Here is a 24,647-nt window from a genome sequence, read left to right as displayed (position 1 = left end):
AAGTCATTTAAAAAGTCACACCAGAATGCCACGGCACCTGCCACAGTGGCAATGCTGACTGCAGTTTGAAATAACAGTCTACCTTGCAGAAAAGCCTTTCTTAGATAACACTCCCGTTTCCTGTCCATATGATGTTTGAAAGAGGTACTATGTTCCAGATTGATAGTGGTTCTTCTGGCTAAGGTAGATATTGCTCCATCAACCTTAGGGATAGTTCCCTACAATTCCAAATTTGTTTCAGGAACAGGAAAAAGCTTCTCAAAAATAGGCGATGGAGAAAATGGGACTCCCGATCTCTTCCATTCTTTAGTTACAATTTCAGGCATCAAAGTTGGTACTGGGAAGGAATATGGAACGTTATACCTAGGTCTTAAAATCATATCTAACTTCTGTACCGATTTCTTTTTAACTGGTTTGGCTTCTTGTGCCCCTAGGATCCTCAGGATCTCCTTTAGTAAGAAGCGTAGATGCTCCATCTTAAACTGAAAAGTAATATCATCTGATTCCTTGTCTAACACAGATCTAGAATCCTATGAGGAAAGCTTCCCCATCTGAAGAAGCGGAGGAAAAACCCAAAGTCTCATGAATCAGTTGGGCTGGGTTAATATCCCAAGAGGCAGAGTCTGATGAGATATGCTTGAGCTGACGCTAGCGTTTACTTGCAGGCGGTATAGCAGCCATAGCTTTAGACATCACTGATTATAAGAGGTTCTTAAAAGTAGGAGCAAAATCAGTCACTCCACCCTGAGTAACATAAACAGGCAGTTTTCCCGCTGCAGCAGCAGTGCTTGGGGCCTGAGATTGAGACTGTATAACAGAGCACAAACAGGAATTACAAAGGAGGAAACTTGCACTTGGCCAACAGGAGGAGCTTGGAAACTTCCCAGTGACAAATGTGGCTTCCTCCTAAGTCCCTCTCTTCCAGGAACTTTCCATTGAGGGAAATACTTCTGATACAAAATTAAAAAAATCTTTTTAGCACCTCTGTCCTTGCCCTCTCTTTGACAAGGCAATAAACTACTGGGAGAGAGAGGGAAGGAGGGATACTTAAAGCTCCAGTGTGGGGTGTCTTTGCCTCCTCCTGGTGGCCAGGTGTTAAATTCCCAAGAGTAAGGTTGTAGACTCTCACAACCATTAGAAAGAAATGCATTTTATAAGCATAGTATTGAGATTTTCTCCCACTACTCTCTAGTCATGGGTGCCGCCATGTTGAAATCTAGCTTCCACTACATTTTAGTGCTGTGTTTAAACGTATAGCAACTCTCCTTTACATACCTGCAGTGTAATCTAGTTGCCAAAATGGTGACACCCATAATTAAGTCTAGAAGCAAGAGTTAAATTAATGTCAAGGATGAAGGCTACCAGGTCCATTGTGTACTATAGGACTAAGCTCACTACTCCCTGCTCCTGTAAGCTTACAACCCTTCTTAGTATGAATCTCACCATTGCCTGTGATGGGTGGCCAGAGGGAACAATCTTGCCAGAGCAGGAAGTTTTATTGAATCTAGCCTATAGTGAGTTCCCAATAATTATAAAAAAAGATGCCAATGGATTTCAGTCAATTCTATACAATTCAAACTCATGAAAAAGAAATATCACTGTTTATAGTTTAAGGTCATGTTGAAACCTATTAATGATCTACTGCCAATATTTAATAAAACCTAGTAATATAAAATAGGACAGACAAGAACAAGCAGTGGCATGGAAGGTGCAAGTGATCAGTGATGTTAAGGAATCTATCTATAATATTTTCACATCCCTTAAAAAGTAACATTATCATTATTTATTTGTTGATATATTTAACCATTCTCTGCCAAAAACTGAGCACCCAATACTTGACCCTTTGCATTTAACATCAGTATATATGAAGTGGTTAATAACACTTACCCCCATCTACCACCTTGTATCAGCAGTGGCTGTGACCTCTTTACCTCTAGTGCAGAGAGTTCAGCTTTGTCACTGTGTCCTTTCTGTGGATGGGGGCTTCTGGTCAGACAACCTTCCCGCTCATACAGGTTATCTGGAGCTGGACTATGGCTGCTTTCTAGGGCCTCCAAATCCATTTCACCCCCTAGAAGAGAAAGAAAGAAGATATATAGATCTCTGTAATGATAGTGAGCCAAAACTAGCAATTTTGAGATACTGTAATTTTCAGTTCATTGTATTAATGTGATTTTCCCTGCAAGGAGGCAAGTCTGTATTTTTAGGTAATAATACATTTAAAAGGCTGGGCATAGTACAGTTTACTAACAGATCGCTTTAGCTTCATAGTATATTATTCAGAGTAAATGATGCTAGCAGAAGTCAGTTTACCTTAGTACCCACTGATCAAAAAAGGCCACTGGGAAAAATTCTCTTGTGTGCATAGAAGCTCGGCATTAGATTGGATAAAGAAGGTTAGCCATGTACTCAGCCGTCTGCAGCTGTTAGTACACAGCCCTGCACATAGCTCTTCCATCTAGTAACTAAGGCAAGTGCACCACAATCTACAGATATGGACCTCAGAAAGCAACTACACCTGGAGTGTTTAACTATAGTTGTGGCAGATGGATCGTTTCCATATGGGCTGTTCCTTTAAACCTCCAGGTTGCTGTTTGTCTCATACTGTTGGCATGGATTCTGCCTCTTCAGCTAATTTTCTTTCCACGCTCTGACCTGCACTCGACCTGCTTCACTCCTCCTGGGTTTAAAAAGTAACTTGAAAGGAGGCAGGCCGTATTCATTAACACTTTCAGCTGCTTACTGTAAAATAACCATCGTAGTTCTTCACAATACTTAAAGGGACATGAAAGCCAACAGTTTTCTTTTATAATTCAGGCAGAGCATGTGATTTCAGACTTTCCAATTTACTTCTATTGTCTAATTGGCTTTGTTATATTGGAGTACCTAGGTAGGTTCAGGAGCAGCAATTCACTCCTGGTTGCTAGCTGCTGATTGGTGGCTGCACATAAATGTCCCTTGCCACTGGTTCACCCAATGTGTTTAGCTAGCTCCCAGTAATCCATTGCTGCTCCTTCAACAAAGGATACCAAGAGAATGAAGAAAATTTGATTGTATAAGTGAAATGGAAAGCTGTTAAACATTGTATGATATTTCTAAATCATGAAATAAATTGGTTTTCATGTCCCTTTAACCAAGAATCAGTGACATTTTATTTTAATGATGTCTGTTTACTCTTATAACTAAGGAGATATTGTCTGTATTTCTATTGTCCTAGACAACTAAAAAGGTTTATGCACAATTTCTGTTGACTAAATACATTACTTTTCAAAATAGAATAATTTAAATAAATCAAGTTGTGTTAAAATCCTTGGTTGTATAAATCAGTCCTTTATCTTTTGTGTGTCTGTTCTACCCTTGGCATACCCACAATTAGTTTTTCTATATGCTTGTTACACGTCAGTGTGAAGCATTGATAAAGAAATGTAAATGTCAGCTAAACATATTTATATAGATGAATATTACACCATGGTTTAGCTAACATGCTGGAAGAGTAAGATCATTTTCAAATATAGATATTAACTTTTTACCCTTAACCTTAAATATGTGTTACGTCCTCACATGATGAAATCACATTGTATGGTAGCCCACTGCTTTGCTGATCTAGAGTTTGATGGCCATACACAGGCCTACAGTAGCCCACTGCTTTGCTGATCTAGAGTTTGATGGCCATACACAGGCCTACAGTAGCCCACTGCTTTGCTGATCTAGAGTTTGATGGCCATACACAGGCCTAAAGTAGCCCACTGCTTTGCTGATCTAGAGTTTGATGGCCATACACAGGCCTACAGTAGCCCACTGCTTTGCTGATCTAGAGTTTGATGGCCACCACACACAGGCCTCTAAGTCATATGCAACATACGTAATGTCAAAGGTCAGAAACATTAAAGAGTAGTTTAACCATACTGTACACTGGGGTTATATAGTCCTACCATACTGTGTAAAAGGGACAGTAAACACCTTTCTGTTGTGTCGCTATAAAATAACATAAAAGCCAAATCTAAACACTTTTAAAACAAAAATGAACACAATGTTTACTACAATTGTTTTACAGTAGCCAAACTCCACTCACCACCTGCCTTATTTGAAGGATCCAATCTGGGCTTCAGTCTGCAGCCAACAAGGCTAGTCACAGTAAGTTAGTATAAAGTGACCTGTTCTTGAGTTTTTAGTTGTTAAAGCCAATTAACAAAACATATGTAGCAGGGTTAGCCTTTATAAGTCAGGGTATATAATTATAAGGGTGCATTTTCAGCTCAGAATCCATAATTTCAGAACTGAATTACATGAAATGGGGCAAAATAAATAATGAAAGTATACTGCAAGGTTGTTTCATTGAACATAACTAAACATTTTAGATTAAAATATCACTGTGTTCACTGTCCCTTTAAGAGAATTTTGATTTTTTTAGCATCCCCACCTTATACATGCTCCCAGTGATAACCTTAGTGCAGCATACACGTACTGCGGTGTCTGTTCTGAAATTGGCATATTTTACATACTTGCAGCGTCTATCTAAACCTTTTGGTTTATTAAACAGTACATAGTTTAGTAAATTCTCTATTTTACTGTTGTGTACAAAAAATGTCCTATTAAATCTAAAGTATTGTCACTTATTCACAAAAAGTTACAAGGTAAAGGAAAATGATAAAACGACCTCAAAGTTATACAAGTTTAGTTAAACGGATATTAACATATTCATCAGTGTTATGTAATGCAGAAACAAATTAACCAAAACAGGAAGGAACCAGTGGCAAACATTAGATAAAAACTGATATAAAGATTTTGTATCCACTGTATATATAAACCCTAGAAGCAGGGATGGAAAAATATATGTGTGTGTGTGTGTGTGTGTGTGTGCGTGTATGTGTGTGTATATGTGTGCGTATATGTATGTGTGTATATGTGTATATGTGTGTGCAACTACATATGTATGTATGTATATATATATATATATATATATATATGTGTGTGTGTGTGTGTGTGTGTACGTTTTGCATAGGAAATTAGCACATCCAGGCAAGTTCCCTGCTTGCTTTTCCCCAGTAAAACTCCATGTATATTGTTACCAATGCACAAGAGGATTCTGGGTAAGATATGCAAATTAAATATGCAAAATATAAGATTTTTTTGCTTCAAATACTGTTTTAACACAGCGAGTAAGGGATCACTGTGTTAAAACAGTATTTGAAGCAAAAAAATTGAGATTTTGTGTGTATGTATATATATATATGTGATCTCGGCAAGATCTTACAAGTTTAGGGCTAGTGGAAATTTCCATCCTGCCTTGAAGTATGCAGCCTCTATACAAAATACACAGAGATGACTATGATAGTTATATGCACCTACCTGATGTTATCTATAAGAAGGCAATTTTCTATTTCAAAACGCTTTTTTTTTTTGTTTTTTTGAGACATGCTTTAACATATTTTGTTTAACAAGATATGACAGATATGCGAAATGTGTTGCTACAATAATTTGTTAATACGAATATCACACCTGCTGTAATTTATGCTAAAAAGGTATGTAGTCAAATACTATATTACATTAAAAACCTAGTGTACCTCCCTAAGTGCGTGGGAATAACATACAAAGCCTAATCATAGAAGGGTTAACTCAGGTATGTGACCCAAGTGTTCTGACGGGTTCCCACACAAAAGAAACAAGACAGTTTGCATTTTTTTCTGTCCTCTTGCGGAACCTGTAGTGTCTGCAGAGTTGTCTTTGCCAGACCAATTAATAACCCCTAGCACGCCAGCTGCTACGCTCTCCAAACCACAAGCTACATGAACAATAACAGGAAGGCCAATAAACTGCATGTATCTTGTAAGAACTCTATAAACATTTGCAAGGAATTAGCAGTCTTTCTAAGCATTCACATTAAACATTCTTTTTTCCACTTTCACTTGTTAATGCAATTTGTGACAGTTTGCACAGTGCAGTTACATGTCATTTTATCAGACTGCTATTTGCACCTTTAACGCACAGACTCTAAGCAGGCCCATTCTGCCCCCCAGAAGGCCATTTAAACAAACAAAGGCTGTCCCATATGACTTGGATTAAACATGGCCTTTTAACAGTACTGAAATAATGTAAAACAAATATTTAATTTACTAAACATAGGAATTTCAATTAGCAGCCCATGCTCTCTAGGGCTATAGGTACTTGCAAAAGAAAAGGCAAAGATCGAGGAAAACCATTTTACAAAGGATTGAGTGCCAGCCTCTAATGTTCACTAAATGGCATCACTGACGGCAGCTTATTAGACCATCTACTGGGTAAAAAACACTGCCAGATTTTATTCTACATACACTACAGATTCCTATTTTTTTTATAAATGATTTACAGTCTTATTATGCCAGCAAACAACAATGAAAAATGGTGCAACATTGTGTAATCTAAGGCTGAGCTAGTTAACTTATTAAGGCATACATGATTCCAGTAATGGTTCCTTGGTTCAGCTGTCCTGAACCTTTATTGAATATTATGACATTTAACTTGCTCAGTGCTATATGCTTGTGGAACTTATAATGTAACTCCCTCTATAGAACTTAGGGAATACAACAGCACATTTTATCTAAATTACAATAATAAACTTGCAGTGAATAAGTCGCTTGGCAGTGTAAACCGAAATGGACAGTCTACTTGATTTTTTCAATTGTTTAAAAAGATAGATAACGCATTTACTACATATTTTCCAGCTTTGCATAACCAACATTATTATAGTTATATGCTTTATCATCTCTAAGGTTGCCTGTTTTAAAGCCCCAGCAGGCCGCCCCTTATCTTAGTGCTTTTTAAAACTTGCATAACCGCTAGGCAGTGCTAATTTCTGTCTGCCATATAGATAAGATTGTGCTCACTCCTGTGGAGAATGATAATGGTTATGTAAAAACCATCACTGATTGGCTAAAATGCAAGAATGTAAAAAGCACTGAAATAAGGGGCAGTCTACAGTGGCTTAGATACATATAATAATAGAGGTACAATGTATATTAATATAACAGTGTTGGTTATAAAGGATTATCTATCTTTTTAAACAATAAAAATGTTCAACTAGACTGTGTTTTTAACAACATCTCTACCACCATCAGTGACCAATTCCAGAGAGCACTGCATATTCTCTATAGGGATGATCTCAAATTCATCATCATGCAGAAAAAATGTCAAGCCGGCCCATTCATGGGTAGACCTCACAAAATGATCTAAGAAAAGGTGCTGAATTCCCATTGAGCAAGCTTAGCTCCATAGAAAGTAATGAAGCTCACAAGAATGCATATTCTTGCAAGCGTGACAGAGAGCACCCTGAACTCGCTGATAATAACAATTTTTTTTGTGAAGCACATACAAATCCAATTACGCTGTTTAACATCATTTAGCTTGCATTTGTTTATAGTTTTACATGCATAATGTCTTTATTTGCTTTAATGAGCACAATTAAATAAATTTTCCAGCCTACATTCAGCAAGCTGATACTGCGAGACCTACAGGTGTAATAGATACTAATTTTGAGAAAACTTGATATCCAGCAATGAACACCCCTGTTCAACCCACTCACCAATGCTGCAAGACATTTCACAATTTAGAAATTTAGGGAACCCTTAGACATCTTGTTTAGAATTTCAACTTTGGTTCCGTACATTTCTATATACCTTAAAGGGACAGTCTAGTAAAAATTAAACTTTCATGATTCAGATAGGGCATGCAAATTTAAACAACTTTCCAGTTTACTTTTATCATCAAATTTGTTTTGTTCTCTTGGTATTAACATTGTGCTCACGCCCGTGGAGTCAGCACTGATTGGCTAAAATGCAAGTTTGTCAAATGAACTGAAATAAGGGGGTAGTCTGCAGAGGCTTAGATACAAGGTCATTACAGAGGTAAAAAGTATATTAATATAACAGTGTTAGTTATGCAAAACTGTGGAATGGGTAATAAAGGGATTATCTATCTTTTAAAACAATAAAAATTCTGAAGTAGGCTGTCCCTTTAAGTATGAGTTTTTATCAAGTTTGACTATGTTTTTACCCACATAATTTAAGGACAATTTGAATGGAATAATATAAATTCACAAAAACACCTATTTTTTGTGCTTCAAATTTGGTCTAGGCTGCTGATTCACAAAAGCACCTAATCTCTTTATTGATTAGTGAATGGGTTCCCAAGTAGATTGTATAGAGACAGCAATAGTGAATTTTGTCCAATGTGTGTTTATCATTTAGCACTGTGTGATGAAATACAAGATGTGTACATTACAGAATAGCAGGGTAGTGTGTATCTAACCATTGTCATTGTTTAATTAACTGACGGCTATGCAACACATACGTCATTGTGTAATGTAATCCTCTACAGTATTTATGTAACACAGACATATATCTATATATGAAGCATACTTTCACAGATGAACTATGATTCAGCTGAAACTGAAGGACTTTCCCCCCAGAAAGAACACAACCAAAACAAGAGACCATTATTCTAATGTGACAGAAAAAAAAGACAAAAACAAATTCAGATAGAGCACACATTTTTAAGACAAGTTTAAATGAATTGCTATTGTTACATTTACTTTGTTCCCTTGGTATCCTTTGTTTAACCCCCCCCCCCAAAAAAAAATGTAAGTACATATGTCCAGCAGTAGCTATGCCCCTTGGGAGCTAGTTTGTGATTGGTGGCTACACACATTTGTCTATTGTCATTGGTTCACCAGATATGTTTAAGTAGCTCCTAGTATTGCACTGCTAAGGGTTAAAAACACAGCAATAGTGTAACCATAAAATGCGCTAACATATTACAGCATTTTCTTTTTTGCAAATTTATGTCTATTTAAAGGGATGTTAAACAGTGTGTTTCATTGTAGTAACAAAAAAGCATTGCCTTATACTTAATAGAAATAATTGCAACACGTATTATTCATCATTTTAAAATGATTTTACCTTTAAATCCTTTTTTTAACGTCATTTCTGAAGTGTCCATTATTTGCTGTCCCCGCCCTCAACAGGAAGTCAAAGGTATAGCGTTTCTTTTGAAGAGTTGCTAGGAGACACCATAAAATAGCTCCAGTCACTTTATTGCTCATGATCAATATAGGACTTCTGCTGCAAAAATCATGTGACCCAAAACTTAAGTTTTGCAGTGTCTGCTTCCTTGTTTAGCTGTGGGCTGGGCTACGCGGAAAATTTCTAAGTGCTCATTTTGCAAGAAAAAAAAAGTGTTTTTTTTTTAACACAATCTGTTCTTTTTTATGTTTACTTTAATATAAAGTAAAATAATAATAACTGTTGTTACTAATGAAGTACTGTTTTATATCCAGTTGACACAATTTTAAACAACTTTCCAATTTATGTCTATCACATTTGTTTCATTCTTTTTGTATCCTTTGTTGAAGCAGCAGCAGCAATGAACTACTGGAAACTAGCTGAACACATATAGTGAGCCAATGACAAGAATCATATATATGTATCCACCAATCAGCAATTAGCTCCAACTAGCACTTTGCTGTTCCTGAGCTTACAAAGGTATGCTTTTCAACAAAAGACACCAAGGGAACTAAGCAAATTAGCTGACAGACATACATTGGAAATATTGTTTAAATGTCATGCTCTATCTGAGTCATAAAAGTTTAATTTTGACTTTACTGTCCCTTTAAGTTGGAAGGTTGAAGCTTCAGGAGATATTTGTGCAAGCACTTATTTAAAGTAAGAGTGGTTGATCCATTGAATATACATTACATAGAGATGGTAAGGATACATACTGTAAGGGAATTCAATCATGCCTGGGCTAAGCATAAAAAGATCCTAAGAATTAATTCAAATTACACTTCAGAAGGAAATATGGCAGACTTTATGGGGCTTTTAGTTCATATCTGTTGTTAAAAACAAAATGTATCCTTGCCTGATAATTTTCTTTCTTTACGGATATGGAGAGTCCACGACATTCAATTACTAGTGAGAATATCACTCCTGGCCAGCAGGAGGAGGCAAAGAGCACCACAGCAAAGCTGTTAAGTGTCACTCGGCTACCCATAATCCCCAGTCATTCGACCAAAGGGAAATGGAAAAGGAATAACACAAAGGTGTAGAGGTGCCTAAAGTTTAGTAAAAAATAACTGTCTTAATAAAGGGTGGGGTTGTGGACTCGCTATATCCGGAAAGAAAGAAATTTATCAGGCAAACTAGTGGGAACCAATACCCAAGATAGAGGACACAGAATGAACAGGGAGGGAAAACAGGACAGGAAGACCTAAACAGAAGGCACCACCGCTTGAAGAACCTTTCTCCCAAAAGAGGCCTCAGCCGATACAAATGTATCAAATTTGGAAAATTTAGAAAAAGCAAGCAGAGAGGACCAAGTTGCAGCCTTGCAAATCTGTTCCACGTAAGCTTAATTTTTCAAAGCCCAAGAACAGGAGACAGCCCTAGTGGAATGAGCTGTAATTCTCTCAGGAGGCTGCTGTCCAGCAGTCTCATAAGCAAAACAAATCATACTTCTCAACCAGAGGGAAAGAGAAGTAGAAGTAGCCTTCTGACCCTTATGCTTTCCTGAGAAACAAACAAACAAGACAGAAGAAAATCCTTAGTCGCCTATAGGTAGAATTTTAGAGCACGCACAACATCCAAGTTGAGCAACAGATGTTCTTTATGAGAAGAAGGATTGGGACAGAGAGAAGGAACAACAATTTCCTGATTAATATTTCTATCCGAAACCACTTTAGAAAGAAACCCCAATTTACTACGAAGAACCGCCTTATCCGCATGAAAGATAAGGTAAGGCGAATCACACTGCAAAGCCGAGAGTTCCGAAACTCTCTGAGCAGAAGAGATAGCAATAAGAAACAAAACCTTCAAAGATAGCAACTTAATATCTATGGAATGCATTGGCTCAAACGGAGCCTGCTGCAAAACTTTAAGAACAAGATTAAGGCTTCAAAGAGGAGCAACAGGTTAAAACACAGGCCTGATTCTGACCAGGGCTTGACAAAAAGGTTGAACATTTGGCACATCCGCCAGACGCTTGTGTAACAAAATAGATAATGCAGAAATCTGACCTTTCAGATAACTGACTGCCAACCCTTTCTCCAGACCTTCCTGGAGAAAAGACAAAATTCTAGGAATCTTGACCCTACTCCAAGAGTAGCCCTTAGATTCACACCAATAAAGGTATTTACGTCATATCTTATGGTAAATTTTTCGAGTAACAGGCCTGGATCATGGTCTCAATGACCGACTCAGAAAATACACGCTTAGACAGATACTGCGAGGCCAGGCAGGAGCTATTAGAATTACCAATGCTCTCTCTTGTTTGATACGAGCAATAACTCATGGAAGGAGCACAAACAGGGGAAACAGGTATGCTAGACCGAAATCACAAGGAACCGCCAGAGCATCTATCAGAGCGACCTTGAACCGTAACTTGGAAGCTTGGCGTTCTGCCGAGACGCCATTAGATCCAACTCTGGCACCCCCAATTTGAGGGTTAACCTGGAGAACAGCTCCAGAAGGAGAGCCCACTCCCCGGGATGAAATGTCTGTCTTCTCAGGAAATCCGCTTCCCAGTTGTCCACTACAGGAATGTGGATGGCAGATAGACAACAATTGTGAGCTTCCGCCCACTGAATATTCCATGCCACCTCCTTCATGGCTAAGGAACTCAAAGTTCCTCCCTGGTGGTTGATGTAAGCCACTGAGGTGATGTTGTCCGACTGAAACCTGATAAACCGGGCTAAAGACAATTGAGGCCAAGCCATCAGAGCATTGTAAATTGCTCTCAACTCCAAGATGTTTATGGGGAGAGAAGACTCCTCCCAAGTCCATAGTCCCTGCACCTTTAACGAGTCCCAGACTGCTCCCCAGCCAAGCAGGCTGGCATCCGTGGTCACAATCATCCAGGAAGGTCTCCGGAAGCATGTGCCCTGGGACAGATGGTCTTGAGAAAGCCACCACGGGAGAGAGTCTCTTGTCGACTGGTCTAGATCTATCCTCTGAGACAGATCCGAATGGTCTCCGTTCCATTGTCTGAGCATTCATAATTGCAGAGCTCTCAAATTAAATCGAGCAAAGGGAATGATGTCCATGGAAGTGACCATCAGACCAATTACCTTCATACATTGAGCCACTGATGGCCGAACAGTAGAAGAGAGAGGTAAGAAGAGAAAATTTTGGATTTTCTGACCTTTTCATGGATAGGGAATCTATTATGGTCCCTAAGAAAACCACCCTTGTAGCTGTCCTTCAGGTCTATGGTCGTCATGAACTGACCCTCTTGGACCAAAGGAAGAATGGAACAAATGATTTCCATTTTGAAGGACGGTACCCTAAGAAACTTGTTGAGGCACTTTAGGTCTAAAATGGGTCGAAAAGTTCCCTCTTTTTTGGGAACCACGAACAGATTTGAATGGAACAAGTACAAGAAAGGAAAGAACCTTCCTCATGAAAAGAACACACATATAGCACTCTGGGTTATACACTGATTGGCAGCAAAATTAGCCAATATGTTATAAACAGCGTACATAAAAATTAAATTTGTGGAAGAAGAGTTAAAACTTAACGTTTATTAAGTTAAAAATAAAATGGGAAGTACAATAAAAACACACTTAGGAACCTTGAGTAGTATAATAAATATACATGTGAAGTGAAATGTGTATATGGTCCGCTAATAGGTTAGAAACGATCTTGAGTAAATTAACTTCAGCTGTATAGTTAGTTGTGTTCCCTCTGGGTAACTTATAGTCAATAGCTGGTTAAACTTGGTGTCTGACTGCAGCAACGTTTATAGGTAACAGTCCATGTATTCCATGATGTAAGCTCTTGGAACTAATAAGGATAGTAAGCAAGTGCAACATTGTTGCATGTATATATCAAATCATATGTCACTTAATGTGTTATTACTGTACCATAAATAGAGCAAAAAGCTCCTGGATTGTCTGTTACGCTTATACTGCTACTTTATACATATTGGATTTGGCAAAAATACCCTAATTGAGTAGCGAAATCAACCCTAGTAGTTCCACAATAAATAAATATACAAGAGGTATACGAGTACCTTGAACCAGCTTTTTTTAAAAAGCCGGTTCACGGCGAAACATGTCAGGGACGCTAGGGTAATGGTGAGGAGTCCTAGGAGCTCCTGTGTTTTAAGTTAGCCTTAGGCTATCCTTGATTACTGTAGTATATTTTCAAGGTGAAGCGACTTTAAACCTAACTACATGGTTGTGCAACGACTTTGTTAATATACACTAGTTGTGTACTCTGGGCTTACCGGTTTAGACTTTGTAGTATACCAAGCAAACTGAAGTAACTATTATTGTGACTGTATATTTTAACCCTATTATAGCACAATTGAGTTTAGCGATTAAATCACAAGGGGTGGTCTACCAACTTTATCTCACAGTTGGTTAATATAATATATATACTCGTATACCTCTTGTATATTTATTTATTGTTGAACTACAAGGGTCAATTTCGCTACTCAATTAGGATATTTTTGTTGAATCCAATATGTATAAAGTGGCAGTATAAGCGTAACAGACAATTCAGGAGCTTTTTGCTCTATTTATGGTACACATTAAGTGACATATAATTTGCGCTTGCTTACTATGCTTATTAGTTCCAAGAGCTTACATCAGCTATTTACTATAAGTTACCCAGAGGGAATACAACTAACTATACAACTGAAGTTAATTTACTCAAGATCGTTTCTAACCTATCAGCGGACCATATACACATTTCACTCCACATGTATATTTATTATACTACTGCCAATCACTGTATAACCCAAAGAGCTATATATGTATTCTTTTCATAAAGAAGGTTCTTTCCTCTCTTGTACTTGTGCAGTTTCGAAAAATACACACAGCACCTACACTATATATATATATATATATATATATATATATAAAAATAAATATATATATATATATATATATATATATAAACCAATATAAAACAGAAGTGCAATTGGCCTCTTTTCTTTCTAAATAAAGATTTGAAAAGAATCCTAGACCCTGTTCCCTTACTGGAACTGGAACAATCACTCCCAGGGAGGAAAGGTCCTGAACGCACTTCAAGAATGCCTCTCTTTTACTTGGTCTGCAGATAATCTTGAGAGGTGAAATCTGCCCCTGGGAGGGAAAGTTTTGAATTCTATTTTGTAACCCTGAGATCTGGGATTTCTCGTCTCCACGCTTGACAAAACAGGAAAAGTCTGCCCCCCACTTGATTCGATCCCAGACCGGGGGACCACCCTTCATGCTAACTTAGACTCAGTTGAGGGTTTCTTTGATTGCTTCCCATTATTCCAAGACTGATTGGACATCCATGAAGACTTAGACTGCACCTGCTTGAAAGAGGAAGAGGAAGACTTTTGAAGTTACGAAAGGAACGAAAATTACTTTGACGTCCTTTGAGTCTGTTCTTGTCTTGCGGTAAAAAAGACCCTTTTCCACCCGTAATATCAGATCTGAACAAGGTCTTACCCTTGTAAGGAAGCCCCAGAAGCATGGACTTAGGCTAGGCTAGGACAGAGAGGCCAGTCTAATAACTTGCATGTTAGCATCATAAATAAAGGAATTGCCTAGTTTGAGAGCCTTAATCCTATCTTGTATCTCCTCCAACGGAGTCTCTACTAAAATTGATTCAGACAAGGCGTTGCACCAATAAGATGCCGCACTTGCTGCTGTGGCAATACAAACTGCAGGTTGCCATTGAAGACCTTGATGAACATACATCTTCTTCAAATAAGCTTCCAGCTTTTTGTCCATGGGATCCTTAAAGGAGCAGCTATCCTCTATAGGGATCATAGTTCTCTTAGCGAGAGTAGAAAAAGACCCTTCTACTTTAGGCACCGTGCGCCAAGAATCTTTAATGGAGTCAGCAACAGGAAACATCTTTTTAAATATGGGAGACAGGGAGAAAGGAATCCCTGGCTTCTCCCATTCCTGTGTGAAATAATCTCTGTCACACGGTCTGGGACAGGAAAACCTTCCACAGAGGAAGGAACATCATAGTATTTATTAAGTTTACTAGACTTCTTAGAGTTGACAAAGACAGAAGTATTGGAGTCGTCCAAAGTAGCCAATACCTCCTTTTAAAGTACATGAAGGTGTTCAAGCGATTTCACCCTCAGAGGCTACCGACGTATCCTCCTCATCAGACTTATGAGGGAGGGCAACCTGCGTAGCAGTTGGTGGAACAGAAACCTTACTATCTGAATGTCTTATTTTCCTCTTGCGTTTTCCCAGCATAGGAAAAACAGATAATGCCGCAGATACCGCAGAAGATACCTGTGCAGCAAAATCTGCAGGCAAATAAACTCCTCCAGGAGGCTGAGAGGAACTGCAGGCACTGTATGTGACACCATAGAGGCTTGGGACGTTTGAGAAAGCTTTGGCATTGCCTGAACAGCATCATTCTGAGAGACATTGGGCTCAGAGGGCAACACTTTATCTTTAAATTCAAGTGTTCTGGCTAAGCATGCAGCACAGAATTGCATAGACAAAACAATTTGTGCCTCAAGGCATAACAAGCATTTGTCAAAAGACACAGTCTTGGTCCATGTCCATAATTCTAAATAAAAAATTCCCCAAATTGTAGAAATTTTTTAAATACACTGTCCTTTTAAGAATTTGTAATACCACAGACGTTATGTTAACGTTATGCAAATTTTTTTTTAAATAATAAACCAATCAGGCCCCCTACACCTCAGACAAGCTGAGGTGCCTTACTGTAACAATTGTACACAATTTGGCTGCCAGAATTCTCTAAAACGATCATGTATTAGATCGACACTGAAGAGACTGAAATTCAATGACGCCACTCCGCGAATATCCGACAGTAGAGAGAAGCGTCAGGCGTTCGCACTGCTTCTCCTGAGATATTTGTTAATAGAAAACTTTATGGGAATTTAATAATTTGTTGGCCTTAATTGGCATTTTTTTTCTTAAACTTGTGGGTTAATGCTTAGACCGGTGATACTTGTACTGTTACAATAGTGTGAACATAGTGGTTTAAATGTTATATATTATCAGTGCTATATATATGTTAACGTTTAAACCACACTATTTGGGTAACTAACTCGCTCAGTACACGGTAATCTCCTAACCTACCATTAGATCACACAAGCCCTGTTATATAGGATAACCAATTTAAGTTTCTGGAAAATACCTTTTCCTTTTTTCTCAAGAGGGGGGTGGCGGTGTTATGGGTTAATAGCTTTATTTAGTGTCGGTGATGTGGGTGGCGGTTTTAAATAATTTTGTTTCGGCAATTGCCGGCATATTAGTTATCTTTAGTTAAATCGTTTTTTCGGATCCATTTTTTATTCATATGCCTTATTCTATTCTAAACTTCAGAATAGAATAATGCATATGAATAAAGAATGGATCCGAAAAAACGATTTAACTTAACATAATTAATTTGCTGAAACTATGTTAATTCTGTAAATCTAGGGTGTTCCTCCTTTGGGACAGACCTTTTTAATCTGACTCAATAAACGAATGACATATTCTGTCATTTTAGGGATAAATTGTAGCTCATCTATATGAGATATACAGTAGTACTACTCTATTAAGGTTCTAAAATTGAATTACTCCAATAGTAATATGTAGTAAATGTAATGGGATACATGATGTCTCTACGTAAATCACTCACACTATTCATATAATTATATAGAGGCAGGGATACACTACTTATCTAATTGAATGGGTTTTACCAAAACATTGTATCCACTACAATTATACCCTATTTTAAAGCTAAACTTTTTTATTTTATATGAATTTATAAAATTTATATTTTAATTATTATTATCCTTTGTGCTAGCCTAGTATATGTTAATTTAGGCTCTCAACCTAAGTGTGCCATATGATACCTCTGTTTCTCTCTCTCCTATTACTCACATTCATATATAATAGGGGTCTAAGCATTGTCATACCACACTAGATCCAATACCAGTCAACTAAAATACACAAATTTTCTAGATTGAACATCATTACCATGACTCTTATGGCTAGACTTCTACAAATGTAAGGAACTAAAAAGAATATAAACTTTAAAATAAAAACGAGCATCAGTGTAATACATCATGCACATTTTGCTACAAATCTCTATTACTATAAATGTAATCAGATGTACATGGGTTGAGACCCTTCCTTGAATGTGTCATGCCATCAATCATTGCGTCAGCAACAGGCTACTAGGGGGCACTGACTAGTAGAGTGACTCCTATTCTAGCAGGGGTGGGAGGGAGAGAAATGAACCAGATCCACATCAGTGAGACCCTATTCACACAAACCCTTACACAGCAGTACATGGAGGAACCGCACACCTAATGGTGTGCCGTAAACACCAAACTGTTTGTGACCACCCCTACTGAAATTCCGCACCCCCAGTATGTTTCTAGTGCCATCTCCTAGATCATGGCCTTAAAATCTGGTACAGAATTGAGTCCTCCAGGATACACAGTTCCTAGGCGAAAGATCCATTCTGTCTCCCGTTTTAGGAGCATCTTATTACAGTCTCCTCCTCTGTCTGGTTTAGGGACATGATCAATTAGGATAATCCTTATGGAAGACACCGGATGTGATTTCTTTAGGCAATGGCGTGCCAATGGTTAATCAGAATGTCCTGTGTCCAGAACTTGTCTAATGGCCAAACAATGATTGGTCATTCTTTCCCTTATAGTTCCTTGTGTTTTGCCCACATAAAACGAAGAACATCGGCAAACGAGTAGATACACCACATGTGTGGTATTACAAGAAATAGAGTGGCGAATATTATAAATCTTATTCTTATGTGGATGGTGAAACGTTTTCGTTGCTATCATCGAGTTGCAAGTGATGCACCCCAGGCATTTGTAACAACCCTTGATGTTAGCTTTCTGCATTGTTTGATAGCATTGTTTAGGGTCAGTCTTAACCAAAAGATCTTTTAGATTAGTGCCCCTTTTATATCCCACCATCGGTTTAGTATTCCTGATAAAAGGCAATTTTTTATTCGATGGCAACAGAGGCCAATGCTTATTCAGTATTCTGCCCGTTTGTCTATTGTTCAGAGCAAATGTAGTGCTCATAATCAGGGGTATAGAGAGAGGAAACTACACAGCAAGTAAAAGGTGCACGTTTCCATCTGCCTACAACAACGGAGTTTAATTTACACAAACGCTCAAGCAGTCTGTCAGTTAGCCTGTTCTAGCTAAGCAAGCAAAGAAAACCAACTGCCAAATTTTAAGTTTATACATAAATCCCTATATAAAACATAAGTTAAACACATACTAATAAAGTATTTCAACAAAATTAGCCCAAAGAGGAAAAACGTCCTAATAAAGGGAAGCTTAATCCCTAGGGGCCCATTTATCAAGCTTCGGATGGAGCTTGAGGGCTTGTGTTTCTGGAAAGCCTACAGGCTCGCCCGAAACAGCAGTTATGAAGCAGCGGTCTGAAGACCGATGCTCCATAACCCTGTCCACCTGCTCTGAGCAGGCGGACAGGCATCGGCGAAAATCAACCTGATCGAGTACGATCGGGTTGATTGACACCTCTCTGCTGGCGGCCGCGAATCTGCAGGGGGCGGCATTGCACCAGCAGCTCACAAGAGTATTGCTCTCCGCGTTCAGCAAGGTCTGGCGGACCTGATCCGCACTGTCGGATCAGGTCCGCCAGACCTTTGATAAATATTCCCCCTAGTCTCAACATACATAATGTGCCTGCCCACTGCCAAAGAAAATCCTGTATAAAGGATTTTAAAAATGTCCCTATCTACTGCATATTCTTCTGAAGTACAAGTCTCCAAGACCAAGAAGACAAAAGCACTTACCTGCAGTCTAGCTGTCTGGCAGGAAGACAGCTAACAAGGCGTGAAAGGACACATACTCCTTACAGAGACCTGTAGAAAAAGAAAGAACAGAGTAACCAACTCTGGCTTTCTGTACCATGGGCAGCAATGTGTTAGGAAACAAAGCAAGGACTACAAACAAACCAGGCCGCTGCAGATCCTACTGATTCCTATGATTAAGTGTCCACTTGCGGCACGAAAAGCGTAAGGATTTTTCTCCTGTTTTGTGCTTATGTTTTAACAATTTACAAATAAAAGTGCTTTTATTTTATTCCGTGCCTCCCGAGTGCTGTTCCATTTTGGTTTTTAACAAAGCAAGGACTACCATTTTTTAATCTTTGGTTCTTATGTTATTCCAAGGAGCCCCTTTCACTACAGAATGGAGAGGTGTGTGATCTGTAGTGAACAGGCTACAAAGAGAGGAAAAATGCTCTTAGTGAATCTATACCAGTATTATAAATATATATATATATATATATATATATATATATATATATATATACAGGGAGTGCAGAATTATTAGGCAAGTTGTATTTTTGAGGATTAATTTTATTATTGAACAACAACCATGTTCTCAATGAACCCAAAAAACTCATTAATATCAAAGCTGAATAGTTTTGGAAGTAGTTTTTAGTTTGTTTTTAGTTATAGCTATTTTAGGGGGATATCTGTGTGTGCAGGTGACTAATACTGTGCATAATTATTAGGCAACTTAACAAAAAACAAATATATACCCATTTCAATTATTTATTTTTACTAGTGAAACCAATATAACATCTCAACATTCACAAATATACATTTCTGACATTCAAAAACAAAACAAAAACAAATCAGTGACCAATATAGCCACCTTTCTTTGCAAGGACACTCAAAAGCCTGCCATCCATGGATTCTGTCAGTGTTTTGATCTGTTCACCATCAACATTGAATGCAGCAGCAACCACAGCCTCCCAGACACTGTTCAGAGAGGTGTACTGTTTTCCCTCCTTGTAAATCTCACATTTGATGATGGACCACAGGTTCTCAATGGGGTTCAGATCAGGTGAACAAGGAGGCCATGTCATTAGATTTTCTTCTTTTATACCCTTTCTTGCCAGCCACGCTGTGGAGTACTTGGACGCGTGTGATGGAGCATTGTCCTGCATGAAAATCATGTTTTTCTTGAAGGATGCAGACTTCTTCCTGTACCACTGCTTGAAGAAGGTGTCTTCCAGAAACTGGCAGTAGGACTGGGAGTTGAGCTTGACTCCATCCTCAACCCAAAAAGGCCCCACAAGCTCATCTTTGATGATACCAGCCCAAACCAGTACTCCACCTCCACCTTGCTGGCATTTGAGTCGGACTGGAGCTCTCTGCCCTTTACCAATCCAGCCACGGGCCCATCCATCTGGCCCATCAAGACTCACTCTCATTTCATCAGTCCATAAAACCTTAGAAAAATCAGTCTTGAGATATTTCTTGGCCCAGTCTTGACGTTTCAGCTTGTGTGTCTTGTTCAGTGGTGGTCGTCTTTCAACCTTTCTTACCTTGGCCATGTCTCTGAGTATTGCACACCTTGTGCTTTTGGGCACTCCAGTGATGTTGCAGCTCTGAAATATGGCCAAACTGGTGGCAAGTGGCATCTTGGCAGCTGCACGCTTGACTTTTCTCAGTTCATGGGCAGTTATTTTGCGCCTTGGTTTTTAAACACGCTTCTTGCGACCCTGTTGACTATTTTGAATGAAACGCTTGATTGTTCGATGATCACGCTTCAGAAGCTTTGCAATTTTAAGAGTGCTGCATCCCTCTGCAAGATATCTCACTATTTTTGACTTTTCTGAGCCTGTCAAGTCCTTCTTTTGACCCATTTTGCCAAAGGAAAGGAAGTTGCCTAATAATTATGCACACCTGATATAGGGTGTTGATGTCATTAGACCACACCCCTTCTCATTACAGAGATGCACATCACCTAATATGCTTAATTGGTAGTAGGCTTTCGAGACTATATAGCTTGGAGTAAGACAACATGCATAAAGAGGATGATGTGGTCAAAATACTAATTTGCCTAATAATTCTGCAGTCCCTGTATATATATATAATATATATATATATATAATATATATATATATATATATATATATATATATATAGGTACTGGATTTAGTACACAAGGCAATATGTATCTAACTTATACAGCCGTGTAAATCAAATGCATAAGGACAGAATATGAAGTAGTCTAATAAAATGTAAAGTAGCGTGCATCTAAAATGTCTGTAGCGCATATAACGTTACAGAATGTGTATTTATCACGCGTGTGTAACATCCTAGCCAATGCAAGTTCTTATCAACAGCGTTGTGCAAAAAGTCACAAGTGGCAAAAATGTTGGATCAATGTTGTATGTGTTTTATCTTATTTTGGTAGAAATCACCAGTTAACTTTTTGAACTGTAATAATGCATCATAAGCCTTTTTGGTATCAAAGGGTTAAGTTTAGTCCTAACTGAAAGCCATACATGTATGGTAATGTGTATATAACTTATACATTTAGAGCAACCTAATGTGTATAAAAAATGTACGGCTTGGATCTAGACCCTTTTGACAAAAGGAAGTCTATAGGCACATGGCTACAAGGGGATATAAGGGTTTAGTTAATAGACATCTTTACCACAGAGGTGATAATATATTTGTGTTTTATTCTGATTTTCTGTTAATATCCCTTTTTTCTCTCTTTTCCTTTTCTTCATCTTTGTTTATGTCTGTATTTAGGGTATATGTTTCTATATTCGCAACCACTATTTACAATGGAATTATAACACAGGGTAATTCCAGAAATTAAATGTGTTTTCTGAAGGGACAATGTGCAGTTTTTGATATATTCGATTAAAAATGGTATTACATGGAACCTAGAAACTATAGAATGGAGAAGTCAATGATCTATAGTGAATGTGTTTTATAAAATATGAAAGATTCGAATACCAACATGTTTTTGCATTACTTTTCTTACTGTGCTAGTGCAGCCACTCTGGCGACTGGCGACTATGTAAATCTGCCATACCTGATTATCTCACTGGCCATGTCCTGCTTGTGGTTCATATGTGTGAGACTTCACCCCACAGGCATTGAACACATTGGGGTTGGTCATAAACCTTTAGAAAAGCTTTTCAAATAATTTATTTACAAAAATCCCCACAGACTTTAACTGTGAACTTTGTAGAACATTCATTAGATAAAATTGTGATTGACCCCTTAGTAAAGTACTGTTAATAATGCATAAATGACCTGCTCTAACATAGTTTGCATCTGAATGTGCCTTTAAGAATTACTGGTGCTGTAGACTGGAGAAGCTAAAGAGTGTGTTCATGAATCTAACCCAGGTTGTATCTAATATGTATTTTGTTTAAACACAGTTCTTATGTAATAAGCATCACCAGCAAGGAAGGGGTTAAGCAAAAATATTGAAGGAGGAAAAGGACCTGTCGTCATTTACTGTCTGAGAGGAACAATGCTTTGTTGTAGCTGGAGCCTGCAGAAGGCGTCATCCCCCCCAGGTGTATAGTACACCCTGCACAGCCACAGGGACAGGTGTGTCTTCCTCTGAAAGGTGCCAAAAACATCCTGACTTGTCCGGGAGTGATTCATCGCCACAGCGCTGCCCGCCCCCCACATAACGTGCACATGTTCATTTCTCAGCAGCTCTACTATATGCAGGTGTGTTGTAACTAGAGGAAAAGAATCTGACTCAAATAGACAAGCAACAAAACACATTGCCAAATATAGTACTATGGTTTACAAACTACAACGGTTCTGCGGTCGATCTTCTTAAGAAACATTTGGTAGACTTGAAAAAGTTCTGTCTCTTAAAATGGTTTTATTTTGTTGTTTATAAGGTTGAATTGGGGAATATGGAGATTATAATACAGGACTGTTTTAAAGAGAGATAAACATGTAAAAAGAAAATGCTCTTGTGTGTTAGATAAATTATTTGATAAGCTTTTTTAAAGGATTGTGATTAACTTCAGAGCCGCAGGGCACTACTGGGAGCTAGCCAATGAGAAGACACATATATGTGTAGCCACCAATCACCAGCTAGCTTCCAGCAGTCTCTTGCTGCTCCTGAGCCTACCTAGGCTTTTTAACTAAGGATACCAAGAGAATAAAGCAAATTTGATAAAGTAAATTGAAAAGTTTCTTAAAATTGCATGCTCTATCTTAATAATGAACGTTTAACTTTCATGTCAAAAAGAGGAATTCAGATGTAGCTGTTTAGTATCCTCAAGAGAAAATAGACGTCTGTGGATATAACATTTAATAGGATATGCAGATATTTTGTAGCAAGGTGTCACATTATATAGTAACAAAGAACAGTGTGTTCACTAAGTATAACATAGAGAATTTAAAAAAATAAGTTAATTGGTGGAATAACCTTCTAGGCACAAGCACTTGTAAAGGAATGCAAAACAGCCTGGGATATGGAATTCATTAGCATAACCTTTTCTTTATATTATACAATGGATAGACTATACATACTGCTTCTTAAATGCTATGAAAGTCAAGGGACGGGCACATTTCTCATTTTGTGGAGGATTTCATAAAAAAAGCAGCTTATGTATTCCTCAGAAGTGAAGCGGCTCATATCATTACAAAAATGAAATGAAAATGTATATATGCTGTCAAAAAAGTGCTAAGATCATGATGAACTTGACAATGTAAAGCTTCACCAACCTGCACCTAACCTATAAGGAGAACCACGGGCATAGGAGGATACAATAATAGTATATTAGCTAGTGGCAACCATTATGTTATCACACTGTGCCCAGCAGTTCTAATGTCCCTTTAAATGGAAAAAAAAAGTTATGGAAAGCTTTTGTTAATTTAAAAAATATTTTTGATACAACATTCTCAAAAGTTCATAAATAGAAATTGACAGCATATACAAGACCATGATTGTACATGTAATAACACAAGTGGTGATGTTGACTTCCTGTTGCTGCAAATCAATATGGCTGCCACATTTTTTTCCCAAGGGAATCAGCTCCCAATCCCCAAGTAACAAGTAATAACAGAACATCCAAGAAACCTCAGGTATAAGCACATTCTCATATGTTCAGAGAATGTGCTTTAAATTATTAATATGAACTGCAAACAAAAGTAAAGAACAAAACTGCTATTAGACTAAGATTGCCACCTCAGCCATGTTTTCCTGGACACATGAGTTACACATGCTGCAGGGTGCGCAGGGAGGAACATGAATAGTGCTTTCCAGGATCACTGTTTGTCTGCTGTCCAGGGGTGCAAATCATGTTCCCCTCTGAACACCCTGCAGTATGTGTAATTTATAGGTGTCCAGGAAAACATGGCTGAGGTAGCAACCGTATATTAGACCCTTGTAAAGAGAGAACACTTGTCAATGCAACATCAGGCTTCTTTACTAAAGTACAAAAACAAGTTGTCTTGTCTTATCGTTCTACTTATTCCTTCCTCGCTGGCACACAGGTAAGCTGTCAATGACTAGGGATATAGGACAGCGTCTCTATAGTTACTTTTGGCTTTAAGCACTATAAAGGTGTAAGCGTACATTCCATAAATATTTGAGCATTTTAGCCCTTAGTTTATATTTACATTTTATTATGTGTTGATTTATTGTTAACGTTGTGTGTACTCCTCCATAAGTATACTGATAGCCTATTTTCCTGCTACTCTGTTGTGACATGATGATCCTATTTTTATGCACATTTGCCTTGCAAATGTCTCCATTATCTAGAATTCACAAATAATTGCATTGTGTTTGTTAGTGCAGAATATGCAGGAAATACAAATATGTTGCAATTACTGATTAAACGCACATTC

The 24,647-nt window shown here is 38.0% G+C and overlaps 1 protein-coding gene across 3 annotated transcripts in view; it reads right to left on the bottom strand.

Moving 5' to 3' along the window:
- Window positions 1-24,647, bottom strand: part of GRB7 (growth factor receptor bound protein 7) — a 260,167-nt gene that overhangs the window by 121,757 nt on the left and 113,763 nt on the right. For 2 of the 3 annotated variants that reach the window (XM_053698126.1, XM_053698139.1), the window contains one exon: window positions 1,888-2,071. In XM_053698126.1, the coding sequence (XP_053554101.1) occupies window positions 1,888-2,071 (184 nt within the window). Of the gene's footprint in view, window positions 1-1,887; window positions 2,072-8,933; window positions 9,034-24,647 lie in introns of all 3 variants that reach the window. The other variant, XM_053698130.1, reaches the window with a different exon arrangement.

This window comes from Bombina bombina, chromosome 1 (genome assembly GCF_027579735.1).
Source record: "Bombina bombina isolate aBomBom1 chromosome 1, aBomBom1.pri, whole genome shotgun sequence".
In the NCBI taxonomy this organism is placed as follows: domain Eukaryota; kingdom Metazoa; phylum Chordata; class Amphibia; order Anura; family Bombinatoridae; genus Bombina; species Bombina bombina.
The sequence above is the reverse complement of the archived record's forward strand: the minus strand, read 5'-3'. Positions and strand labels throughout refer to the sequence as shown.